This window comes from Triturus cristatus, chromosome 3_1 (genome assembly GCF_964204655.1).
Source record: "Triturus cristatus chromosome 3_1, aTriCri1.1, whole genome shotgun sequence".
Taxonomy (NCBI): domain Eukaryota; kingdom Metazoa; phylum Chordata; class Amphibia; order Caudata; family Salamandridae; genus Triturus; species Triturus cristatus.
Window position 1 is genome coordinate 1029747867 of NC_140583.1, and position 13396 is coordinate 1029761262.

Genomic DNA, 13396 nt, shown 5'->3' on the forward strand with positions numbered 1-13396 from the left:
CTGGGGATAATCCAAAGTTCAGGCCGACCACGATGAGCGCAGGTTGGATACAGTTCCAAACATGTCCCGCTGAAGTTCTTCTCTCAAGTTGAGCAAGAATCCCGTTTGCAAGGGAGAAGGTTCGCAACAGAAAGTAGAGCGCCGCTAATAATGATGTTGTGGGTGTGAAGATTTGGCCGGGTGTCACAGACAGCAGGCGGTCACAGGTGGCGATACTTGCTATATGACAAGACAATGTCGCATCATCTATTTTTCATTTATCCTTCAAGTGATTGGCGCAATTCCAGAGCGAACAGTGTTGTTCGCAGTTGCAAAGAGACTGAAAGCTTGATTTCAAGGGTCCAAAATCCACTTCCAAGGGTCCAGGACTGAAGAGGCGCCCCTTAGGAGTCTGGAGCAAATTGAAAATGGGCCCCGGAGCTGTAGGTGATGAGTTGGAAGTCTTTTGTGTCCCTGAGAGTTCAGAAGAACAGGAAGCAAGCCCATGAAGAACACTTGAGAGAAGGCAGAGTCCATCTGTCCTACAGCAGAATCAGGAATAATGAAGAGTGGACCACCCTGAATTTTTCACCATCTGTTATTCCCTTAAACTCCCCATATGAAACCTTTTAATATAATTGTTCTGCCACATGTTAGGAGATGTAAGATAAGAACATATCTACCTGATTCATAACCACAGTCCCAGGTGGATGAACATTATGCGTGGCAAATGCAGTGGTCATGTCCCAAGCATCAACCACACCCACGTTAAGACCATTGAAGACCTCCTTCACCACGAGGTATTGTATATAACCATGGAAGTCACTAAATCTCTCCTGATCAATATTCATCTCCCGGGTATTTTCAGCTTTGATGATGACCTTTGTATCAGGGCTTCTAAGGAGGAGGCGCTCCACGGCATATCTTACATCCATTGCTCTTCTTATAAAGACCTCAATTGGAAATGGACGGAAGTGCTGGCCGAGATTGATGATGATGACAAAGTGTCCACCTCCACTGAGTTGGTCGATGTCATGAGCGATGTAGCTCACATCTTTAACTGAGTAGTGAGCGCTAGCGATATATGGGTACCCATGTCTTTTCCATTGCACTAGAATATTTCTCTCCATGTCGAGTGCCAATAGTTTGGTTTCCAAACCAGTGCGATGAAGGTTGAAATACTTCAGTGCTGATAGAGAAATATAAAAATAAATGTTTTAATGTTTATTATAGCAGATAATACAACAGTTCACCCCACAACAACAGTTCGCCCCACAACATTAAGATAATGTATTTAAGTCCCATGAAAATAGTGAATCTGAACCAGAAGGTTTGCCAACTCAGATGGACACAGATCTACTAATTTTTTGGAATTCACAAAATCTCCCAGCTATGGCAAGTAACCCTTTAGAGCCATAGGTTTCTAGATGTACTTTGAGAAAATGTTTTAAATTCATTCTTTTTTGTATGAACAGGTATGTGTATAGTTACTTCTGCAAAAGTCTGCCAAGTAATTACAAATGCACTTGCCATTTTTAAAAAAAAAATTCTCCAAAGGAAAAATATGTCTTTGTGGTTAGCCTCTTCCTCTCTCACCCTGGAAAATAATTTACTTCTAAAAAGACTGCAGCAACAACAAAGCGATTGGTGGAATGCTTGAATTAATCGCAGCCACTGCCATTCTAAGGGCCACAATCAAGTCCATTGGTTATCTCAACTATGCCACCTCAGTTTGGGTCCAACCATATGCAAATAAGTCTTAACCCCGCTCCAATATGTACAGTCCAGCAGAAAATGACAAGCCAAACCCTAACTGAACCGGAACACAAGTGTATAGTGCCACTTGGCCTCTATCATACATTGTTGCAAACACACAACCAGATGGCTGGGCCCGGCCTGATGGTATAAATAAAGGCTGAGTGATTGCTCGTCATCCCTCGGCACCACCCAGCATACAGTGCCTGTGCATTACTATGTAGTGTGTATTCCAGCATACCTGTTGTGGCCTGCTCACCCAGTGCAGGACTTTACATCGGCAACAAGGTCAGTCAAGCCTCATATGCTGAAGTTGCCTGCATTCCCCGACATCTCGGCTGAAATTGGTGTGGTACGCCATGAGGAGCTGTTGCTGTGTAGTCTGCCCATTGTTGCATGAACTTGGTGCACCGCATGCAAGTGTGTGGGACGGACCTCTTATCCCAGTAAGTTCCCCTCTGTGCCTGGTATGCTGCATTGACACGCATGTGGGCTACATGGAATGAGGAGCTCAGGTCGCTGAAGATCATGTAGCAGCACCACCACAGGACCACCTAGAGGCCCTGTGCCACATCTCAGCCAGAGAAATCATCATCTCTTCTAGCACGTCGCTCGCAGTGAGGCCCTCGACTGAGGCTTGCGGCTGCATGTGGGTCTTTGAATGTGCCCATGCTGGGTGATTCTCGCTGTAAGGCGGCTGCGGATTGGAGAGCCCCAGAGTGAATGGTCCTAACTGCTGCATGGCAGTACGCCTTGACAGTCATAAGGGAAGGAGACTAAAGGCAATCCTGAATTTTGGGTGCCTGGCACTGGTAGTCACACAGTGGTCATCTGAAGGCAGTGAGTCCACTGTTTAGGGTATGTTATGCTATTTTAATTTAATTTGATATTGTGCATGAATTACCTCTTCAAGGGTACCTCAGAGTTAAGCCCAGCCGTGAGCAAAAGGAGCAAAACACTGAGTTAAAACAAATCAGTCTTTAGTCATTTCTTAAATTTAATGTTGTTAGTACAAGTTCAGATGTGGAATGGCAAGTTATTCCAATAAGTAAGAGCCAGATACGAGAAAGACCTTACTCCACACCCTGACCACTGGATGCAGGGATGGTAAGTAAAGCTTTATCCATGGATTGCAAGTTCCTGAGTGGATAATAGCGTTTGAGCTTCTGATGTAAGTAGCTAGGACCTTTCCCCATTAAAGCTTTGTGGGTTAAACAACATATTTTAGATATAATACTCTTTCTGATAGGTTGCCAGTGTGGCATTCTCAAAAGTGTGGTGAAAGCAGATCTCGAGGGAAGATTAAAAATGAGCTGTGCGGTTGGATTTTTTTACGACCTGTAATTTGGACAATAATGTCTCATTGGTGAAAGCTAATAGTGCATTACCATTGTTCAGCCGGCTAAAAACGAGAGCCTGCACCGAGGTTTTCCTAGCCACAAGCTGGAGAAAAGGAAGTCCTTTACTCGGTAGGTGCATTATATAAAAGAAGTACCCATGGTGAATAGGACCTGCTTTTTCATTGTTAGAGCTTGATCTTGCCTAATGCCAAGATTTTTTACAATCTGACTGGGAGCAGGGGCATAACCTAATTCTGAAGGCCACAGATCAGGGTCCAGAGCTGATGGGCTTTCCCCAAAAACATAATCTCTGTCTTTTCTGTATTTAGCTGAAGATAGTTATTTGACATCCACTCTGCTATTGCTTTCATCCCACTGGAAAAGCGATCCTTCACTTTGTCCACGTCTTTGTCAAAGGAGATGAGCAGATGACTGTCGTCAGCATCAGACAAAATTTCAGAACCAAATGTTTAGATGATCTTGGCAAGAGGGACCATATATATGTTAAATAAAGTGGGGCCTCCTTGTCAATCAGCATGGCCTAAGACTTGAAAGCACCCAACATGATAATTTGAGATCTATCTTCCAAAAAATCTCAGAGCCTCTCTCAGGCTATCCCACAAATCCATATCTCGTTTAGCCTTTGAAGCAACCTAGCAGGCCGACACAGTGCAGAAAGGTCTAGTAGCACAAGCACAGATGGAGTGCTGATATTCAGAGAACATTCTTTGGAGTCTGTCATGGCAACCAAGGCTATCTCAATACTGTGCTAAAATCTGAGCTACGATTTATGATGGGTCCTGGATCTTGTTTTCTTCAAGGTAGTCTGACAGCTGTTTATTAATTAGACCTTCCAGCCATTTACCTAGAAGTGGAAGCAGGGAAATGGACAGGGAGTTTCTGAGAATTGAAAGGTCAACATTAGCCTTATTTTGAATAGGCATAACCTGTGTGGATCTCCAGGCCAAAGGAATTTGCCCTTTCTCATTTGATAGATTGAAGAGTGATCTGATTGCTGGATAAATTTACTTAGAAAGTACTTCTGAGATCCTTGGCGGGCATGGATCCATAGAAGAGGCAGTTTTATCTTTATCTAACAATCTCTGTATTTTTTCAAGTGAAAGAGTGTTGAGCTTTCCCATGCTACAACCACTGTTGAAGGAAGGAGTGTTGAAATTCAAGTCCATTTTAGCCTAGTTCAGTGGACTGGTAAAGTTTTGGTAAATTAACTAGATTTTATCCTCAAAAAAAATCAGCAAGAAAATTCTATAATTCTTGCGAAGTCTGAATCATCAGAGAGCAGGTGTGAGGATTAATACATTTTTAAGTGCTTTAAAAAGCTCTTTCGAAGAATTTCCAGCCTGGCCAATTTGATTGGTCACGTAAGTTTTACATGTAATTTTGATCTTCTGGTGATACATGGTAAGTAATTTTTTTTATTCTTCTTTATCATTTAAGGTTATTAGTGCCATCTCTCCAACTTTTGTACATGTGGCAAATTATTCATATGGTCAACTTAGTAACATTACAGGGGCAAAGGGACAATTGAGAAGGAGGAAGCAACTAAGGCTGCCAAATACATCACACAGCTGTGTAGCTCTGACTGGAGAAACAGACACTATCAACACCTGACCGCAGGATAATGTTGGCCAATGGCAAGTTCAATGCCACCTTCTTTACCACGGAGTGTGCCACCCTGCCATCATTCAGCCAACAAGTAGATCCCACTACAGCTGCCCCATGCTGGTGTCAATAGATTTGGTGCCTTCAGAACTATTTTTGTTACACGTGTGAAACAGACAGGGCAGTGAAGAGATCCATAATGCTCCACGGGGTGGTGCAGAGTTATATGACTTGTTTGAACACCTCCCCAACACAGGAGGGGACCATGACTTTGATAAAGTGGTGGCAGCTCTCAACCGACATTTCGACCCACAACTTAACCCCAGTTATGAAAGATTTAAACTGAGAATAGCCCACCAATCAGATGATGAGTCTGCTGTAGATACTTTTTATGCACACCTACACAAACTGTCAAGCACCTGTACAAACATTAACCAGCCCGATAAACTCAGGGCCCAATTGATTCAAGGTTCAAGTTTGTCAGCCCTACACAAGATTATACTGCGCAAGCCAGGCATTTACCTGGACAATATTCTGATCTTGGCTAGGTTCTATGAACTAGCTGAGAGCAGGGCTGAAGACATGGAGGTGGCACTATCAAGAGGAGCAGCCCCGGCGCCTGTGACCCGGGCAGTAAAAGTCAAGGAGGAGCAGGTCGATGCCATCCAATGGTGCCCTGCTAGGTCACGCAAATATTCGATCCCCAAGCAATCTTAGAAATGGTGCGCGAACTGCGGTCTGATGCACCGCATGCCCAATGTATGCCCAGCACAAGGGAGATCATGTTCAAAGTGCGGCGCATGAACCACTTCCCAAGGGTGTGCTGCAGTTGTGCAATGAATGCAGGCACAGAATACAGAGGACGAGGAAGGCTGACCCTCCGAGATGTCCCTTGATGAAGAAAAAGTGGGGCATTCGGCGTGGCAGTTGGAAGCCCCGTATCATCCCAAAGATGACAATGACGTTTTCACAGTGTTTTTTGCTGGTAGTGAAATTCACTCTAAGCGACCCCCTCCAATGTGCACCGTATCAGTCGGTGGGATACACATCACTGTCAGGGGTGTCTGTGAATGTCATGGACATGACCGAGTTCCGCAAGCTCAGAGCTCCATATGCATTAACCCCTACCAAAGCCATAGTTTACACTTTGGAGGAACAGGTGTCATAGTGGTGACAGTAGGAATCAAGAGAAAGATCACACAGGCCAAATTCCATGTGACCAAAGGAGATACTGGGACCCTCCTTGGATGCCACACAGCTGAGGACTTAAGATTGGTCCTCTATGTGCAGCAAGTGCATGACTCTTATGCAATGAACATTCTCAAAGAATTCCCACAACTGTTCCAAGGTCTGGGCCACCTCAGAGACATGATGGTAAAGCTCCACTTCAACGAGCCATTCAAGCCAGTGGCACTCAGGGACCAGAGAGTATCATTCCACTTGCAGCCACTTGTCAAAAAGGAACTGGACCAGCTTGAGCAGTTGAGGGCATTGAAAAGGTGACTGGGCCTACCCTGTGAGCCTCACACTTAGTGGTCGCTCCCAACCGTAAACAACCAGGGGCCATACGACTGTATCGGGCTCTCCTGCCGACTGCGGACCAGCTCGCATCCTAAGAGAGCTTCTCGCTGGTTGCCCTGACCCCCCTTTGGTCCTCTTGAATTCATCTATTTCTCAGGGAATAGTGCCGTCTCAATTCAAATCAGCCATGGTCATCCCGATCTTAAAAAAACCTGGATCTGACCCTACCCTACCCTCCCCTCTAATTTTAGGCCTATCTCCCTGCTCCCGTATTTAGGCAAGATCCTTGAGAGCTACATTACCTCTTGCCTGCCTACATATATTGAGGATAACCATCTCTTGGCTTCCCACCAAGCTGGTTTCTGTCCGGTTCATTCGACCGAAACAGTGGCTCTCTCTGTCCTGGATGAGCTCAAGAATAAGGCGGATTCCAACTGCCCTCAAGCCTTGGTGCTTCTTGATCTTTCCGCCGCCTTTGACACGGTCGACCATTCCATCTTTCTCGATCGTGTCAGGGCGGCGGGCATCCAGGGCACCGCCCTCTCTTGGCTCGCGTCATTCCTCCAAGGCCGGTCGCAGGCTGTCCAGCTTTCTGGTTTCTCTGCCCCGCCGCGCACAGTGTCCTGCGGGGTCCCCCAGGGTTCCTCCCTTTCCCCTCTTCTTTTCAACCTTTACATTTACCCCCTCATTGCTTCTTTGCTCAATCTGGAGGTCTTCGTATATAACTACGTGGATGACCTCCAGTTAATATTTGATCTTTCTTCCTCTCCCAATCCCCTTCCCAAATGTCAAAGTACACTTATTTTTATTTTTGACTGGATGAGTTTAAACCATCTTAAACTCAATCCGGATAAAACGGAGCTGATCCTGACTGGTGGGACCTCTAGCCCTTGGTTCTCGGCCTTCTGGCCCCCCAGCCTTGGCTCCCCCCCGGCCCCTTCTGCCTCAGTCAGAAGCCTTGGCATCAAAATCAGCCAGGACCTTTCCATGCGCCCTCAGATCAGCTCCGTTGTCTCTTCTTGTTTTCTATCCTTACGGATTATCCGTAAGATTTCTCGTTTCTTTTCTCTGGATGCCCTTTAAATTATTATCTTAGCCATGGTTCTCTCTCGTTTAGACTATGGCAACTGCCTCTATGTGGGTGTCCCTGCCTACGAGCTGCGGCGCATTCAGACCATCCAGAATCAGGCGGCTCGCCTTATCCACCAGCTCCCCAAATATCATCACTCCTTCCCCCTCCTTAAATCCCTTCACTGGCTTCCCATTATGCATCGCACCCTCTTCAAAATGGGATGCATAGTTTTCATGGCCCGTGCCCGCATTGCCCCTTTTTTTATCAACTCGTTGGTCACTCCTTACATCCCCAGTCGCACACTTCGCTCCTCCAGCCAGGCTCTTCTCATCACCCCCCGTTTTCGCAAGTCGAGAGCAGGCGGCACCAGGTTCTCTGTCCTTGCCCCCTGCTTCTGGAACGATCTTCCATTTTCTATTAGATCTATTACCTCCTACTCACATTTTAGGAAGGCACTCAAGACTCACCTGTTTACCCTGGCGTTTTCTTCTCACTGACCTCCTTGCCCTCCCCTCTGCCCTGTGTAATCTATTAGCGCCAGGAAACCGCTTGGCCGCAGTGCGCTTTATAAGTATTTTCAACTTCAACTTCAACTTCTATGTGGACTTACGGCTCCCAGATAAAAGCCATTTGCCTTGATAGGCATATTACCACCACAGTTGACGAAAAAGTGGCAGACCTCAATGGAGTTCGTTGTTTCTCCAAGTTGGATTTGAATGCGGATTACCACCAGCTCAAATTCGACGAAGTAAGCAGGTATATAACCACATTCTCAACTCATATTGGCCTTCGTAGGTACAAATGCCTTAACTTCGAGATCTCCTCCGCTGCAGAAGTTTTCCAAGACGTTATTCTGGAGATCTTGTCCGGATTAGTTGGCGTGCTGAATGTAAGCGAGAACATCTTAATATGTTCTGACACCTTGGAAGACCGCCAGGCTGAGGGATGAAATCAAGAGGCTGGCAGACTGTGGGTTGACCCACCACAAAGGGAAGTGTGAATTCTACATGAACACTGTTGAGTTTTTTGGGTATCACTTCATGGGCGACGGTCTGCTGTTTGACCCAAAGAAAATGGAAGCCATAAGAACTGTGGGAGTCACACAAAACACATTGGAGATGAGGAGTTTTCTGGGGATGCCCAACTACTGTGGATGGTTCATCCCCAACCTGGGCACTCTGTTGGAACCTCGCCAGGCCCTAACAAAGCGCAACCGCACCTGGGAGTGGGACAGCAGAAGTCACCGAGCATTCAAGATGGTGAAGGAAGCGCTACTAGACAATAAAATAATGGCGTATTTTGACCCACAAGAGAATACAGACCTGGTGGTTGATGTGAGCCCTGTGGGCCTGTTGTACTGCTGCAAGAAAATCAAGAAGGATTGTGGATCCTCATCACCTACAGCAACCGGGCTCTCACTGACACAGAGACCCAATACGTCCAGATCGAGCCTGAGGTGTTGGTGATTCGATGGGCATGCCGGCACTTCCATCTGTATCTCTGCGGGCAGAGATTCCAGGTGGTGACCAACCACAAGCAAGTGATCCCCCTGTTTGCCAGCACTGCCAGAAATTAACCAGAGCAAATCGAATGATGGGTACAGCTCTAGTGTACACCTTCGAAGTTGTATAGCGGCCCAGGGTAAAAAACACAACAGATTATCTTTCCACGTACCTGTCAGTTCTAACTACCAATAGAGCACAGGAGGATGATGAGGGGGTCGAAGGATTTGTGCAGATAATCGCTCATGCAGCCTGGCCAAGAGTGCTTTCTCTAGAGCAGATTCATGAAGCCACCAATAAAGACATGATGAACACTAATGGAGGAGGGCTGGGAGCAGTTAAGCTGAGCCTGTAGTATATGAACAATTGAAGTGCTAGAACTGCCCTTCTATTAAAGCTACCATATTATTCTGGAGTACACATTTAGAAAACGTGAAACAAAATGTGTCAGAAGCAAAAATTCATTCCTTTGTTTGATTGAATCAATATTTTATTAATCTAATTTATAGGTCTTTATAACCTTCCTGTTGCCCAAGGGGCTAAATATTTAGAAAAAATAATAATTAATAGAGTATTTACAACATTTGTACATTCAATCCTGACATATCACATACACATCTCATGCAATCACATCCATTCCTACTATCACACAGACTTAATTCACATTGAAGCACAATTTTAACATTCATAAGACCACAGAGTTAATTATAAGAGCGCCAAGTTTGACTTCTAACACTTCTTAATTTTCGGTATTTTAGCCTCTTGTGGTCACAGTATAAGGTCTACGCGTTTCGAGACCCATGGATCATCGGGTCTCTCTTCAGGACCTGTGAAATGATAATAAACCTAAATCAGTTTGGGTACTTCCCCTTAACCTCTCACAGAAATCTTTGTGAAGGAGCTCAATTGATTTACCTTGTGTCAGGTGGAGACGGACGGGATTAGTCTAAACAAAGAAGAAATAGTGAAAGAGTGTAAGGGCAACCATACCTAATTTAGAAAGAGAAGTGCATTCAGAAATTGAGTAAATTCGGAATTGACTTACAGTTGAATAGGTTTGCTCAACCAACGTGAGGAAATTTGTTTGTTTGACAGGAAGACAGCTGAAAGGGCTGAACCTGGTTAAGAAATTGAGAGAGCAACAAACATGGCATCAGATGGAGCTTAATGCTTTGGAGGAAAACACCTGGGTGCGTCGCGTGTAAAAGCCAGGGTTTACCTTAAGAGGAAGTCTCTTGTGGTAGTAATTGCGTTTAGGCGTTCGCTGCGGGGACGCCGCTTTTCATCAGAAATGGTGATGGTCGACTCTGTGAAAAATCGGTAAATTATTAGGAATGTTAGGAAACGGAGAGGGGGAAATTAAACAAAGGGCTGATTAGACCGTAGTCTCAATCTTCCGGCGTTTCATACCTGTCGAAGTCAGAGGGTTTTATGCAAGGTGTCCGTTCGTTTCCGTGTTTGTTCTGCCGATTTTCGTCGCAATGATGGTCCCTTGTTGATGACGTTTTAAGCGTCTTGTAGCTAATTGGTGGAAAGAATCTTAACAAAAGACGAATCAAGTATTCTAGAAAAAGGATTATCTTTCGTCCCTACAAAACATACCGATTTTGTACGACTAAAAATGGAAGCTATGGAATTCTGCAGGAAAATAAGACTTAAAACATTTTTCTCACTTAACCCTCCCATGGAGCCTGCAATGGACACGGGCCTAAAGAAAAAATCTACTTTCTGCCCACCCACGAATAAAATTCCAAAGGAAGTTACCATCTTTGAAAAAACTTTACTGTCAGCCATAACAGAAATGGAAAACAAGAAACATGGGATAAAATTCAACACGACAAAAAATCAAATCCAAGCCCTCTCTACACTTCAAAATGACACTTCTATAGTGATAAAACAGGCTGACAAGGGTGGATCCATAGTCATTCTAGACAAAGAGGACTATGTAAAAGAAGTCACCAGACAATTGAATGACATCCAATGCTACAAAAAAGTGAATAAAGATCCAACGTCTGATCTTCAGCACATACTCTTTCCGATTTTATCAAAAGGCTTCGATGAAGGTTATCTCTCTAAAAAAGAATTGGAATTTTTGCAAAATAAGAACCCAAGGACACCCTTATTTTATGTCCTGCCAAAAATCCATAAAAATGAAACATCACCCCCCGGCAGGCCAATTATATCGGGCTGCGACTCTCTGCTGGAACCAATCTCAAAATTTGTAGACTACTTCCTCAAACCATTCATAGCTGGAGTACCATCTTTCCTAGCTGATACTACAGATTTTCTCAACAAACTTTCATCTATACATTACATCCCCAATTCATTTCATCTAGTTACTTTGGACGTAGTCTCCTTATATACACAAATACCTCAGGATGACGGGCTTTCAGTTATTCAATCATACCTCGAAACAAGAGTGAACCCCAAAGTACCAACAGAATTTATCATGAAACTTGCCACCTTTGCACTTAAAAAGAACTACTTCAACTTTAATGGGGAATTCTACTTTCAAGTCAAGGGAGTGGCTATGGGATGTCCATTTGCACCGGAATTAGCGATACTCTTCATGGCCAAATATGAAGAGAAATTCATTTATAATGATAATCCCTTTTCACAATACATCGGCAAATGGACTCGTTACATTGACGATGTTTTCATGACTTGGACTGGTCCCCTTGAAAACCTAAAAAACTTCCATCATTGGCTGAATAATCGCACTGCCGACATCCAATTTACTCTTAACCATTCTCAAACCAAAATTGCGTTTCTGGATGTAGAAATCTATCCCTCGGACAACAGCTTGGCCACTACCTTGTTCAAAAAGAAAACAGACAGGAACAAAACCTTGCACTATTCAAGTTATCATCCGAGAAATTTACGAGACAATTTACCTTTCGGACAATTTCTACGGATTCGAAGGAACTGTCAATTCAAGGATGAATACATGGCCCACGCTACTACACTATGTGACAATTTAAAGAAGAGAGGATATCCCACGAAACTATTAAAACGATCAATGAAAAGAGCATGGTGGTCATCCCGAGAAGATCTACTAAAAAAGAGAGAGAGCCATCCACTAGAAAGGATCGTTTGTGTTTCGACATTCTGTCCTAACTCCAATCTTATGAGAAAATGTATTATACAGAACTGGCATCTAATAAAAAATCTAGACGTATCACTGAAACAAAATCCTTTATTTGCATTCAAAAAAGATCGCAATATTGCCAATCAAATCATCCGAGCAGCCATGCCACCAAGAAAAATACCGACAGTGCGGGATTATGTAGGACTACATCCCATTCAGGGCCATCGCAAATGTGGCTCATGTGCATGTTGTGACACGACTATCGAAGGCGATCTCTTTGAACACAATCAGATTTACTGGAAACACGAATCATTTACCAACTGTCGAAGTAAATCAGTGATATATGCCATACGATGTCCGTGTGATTTAGTCTATATAGGCAAAACTAGCCAAGAGATTCGAATCCGAATGTCCCAACACAAGTCTAGGATCAACAACAATGTTATATCAGCCCCTTTGGTCAACCATTGGCGAACCAACAGCCACCAAATCAAAGATCTAAAATGGACAGTAATCGCCAAAGTAAATAGAGACACAAGAGGTGGCGACCTGGAGCAAAAACTCTCTAGAACAGAAGCCATGCTCATTCTCAAATTTAACTCTGCTACCAAAGGCCTGAATGAACTTTCTGAATTATACAACCTAACTTAGTACATGGTCAGAACACCAGCACCGTATTACTTCTAAACTAAAGTACCATCATTTCCAATCCACCATCTAAAGAGAATGAGTGTCGAAAGGACAACCAACCTGCACGAAATAACACACACTACCATAACCAATATCCACGGACTGACACATGATGTCATGCGAGTTGAACTAGTTTATCCTGTTCCCCTTTCTCATTGAACTAGTACTCATGAGGACACGTCAACTTTTACCATAGGAACCATCCCTCCACCTTTACCGGGTCGTTCACCCTTCTACTACATCATCCACTAGATAAACAAAATTGATCTTACTTTCTCCCTTCTTTTTTTTGAGTATTACATCTGAAATGTTTGCTCACGGACCATCTAACCCACGGACCACGTTGTATTGCAACTTAATTGAATCTCTTGGAATTTAGTACGTGAGTTCCATCATCCTTATGTGGAGACCGCAACGAATCACCGCCTTTTGATTACTTTTCCAGTCTGTGCGAATCGCTATCCTCTGAAGGATGTCCGACTCGATCAGTCCTCTTTCTATGCCCAATTCCTCCACCAATTAGCTACAAGACGCTTAAAACGTCATCAACAAGGGACCATCATTGCGACGAAAATCGGCAGAACAAACACGGAAACGAACGGACACCTTGCATAAAACCCTCTGACTTCGACAGGTATGAAACGCCGGAAGATTGAGACTACGGTCTAATCAGCCCTTTGTTTAATTTCCCCCTCTCCGTTTCCTAACATTCCTAATAACTTACCGATTTTTCACAGAGTCGACCATCACCATTTCTGATGAAAAGCGGCGTCCCCGCAGCGAACGCCTAAACGCAATTACTACCACAAGAGACTTCCTCTTAAGG

General features: G+C 44.2%; 1 protein-coding gene across 1 annotated transcript in view; it reads right to left on the reverse strand.

The window, feature by feature from the left end:
* Positions 1-632: 632 nt before the first annotated feature.
* The window catches only part of LOC146861441 (NXPE family member 1-like), a 110827-nt gene continuing 98063 nt past the window's right edge, over positions 633-13396 (reverse strand). The window contains exon 5 of the mRNA XM_085646242.1: positions 633-1168. Coding sequence (XP_085502368.1) covers positions 633-1168 — 536 coding nt within the window. The remainder of the gene's footprint in view (positions 1169-13396) is intronic.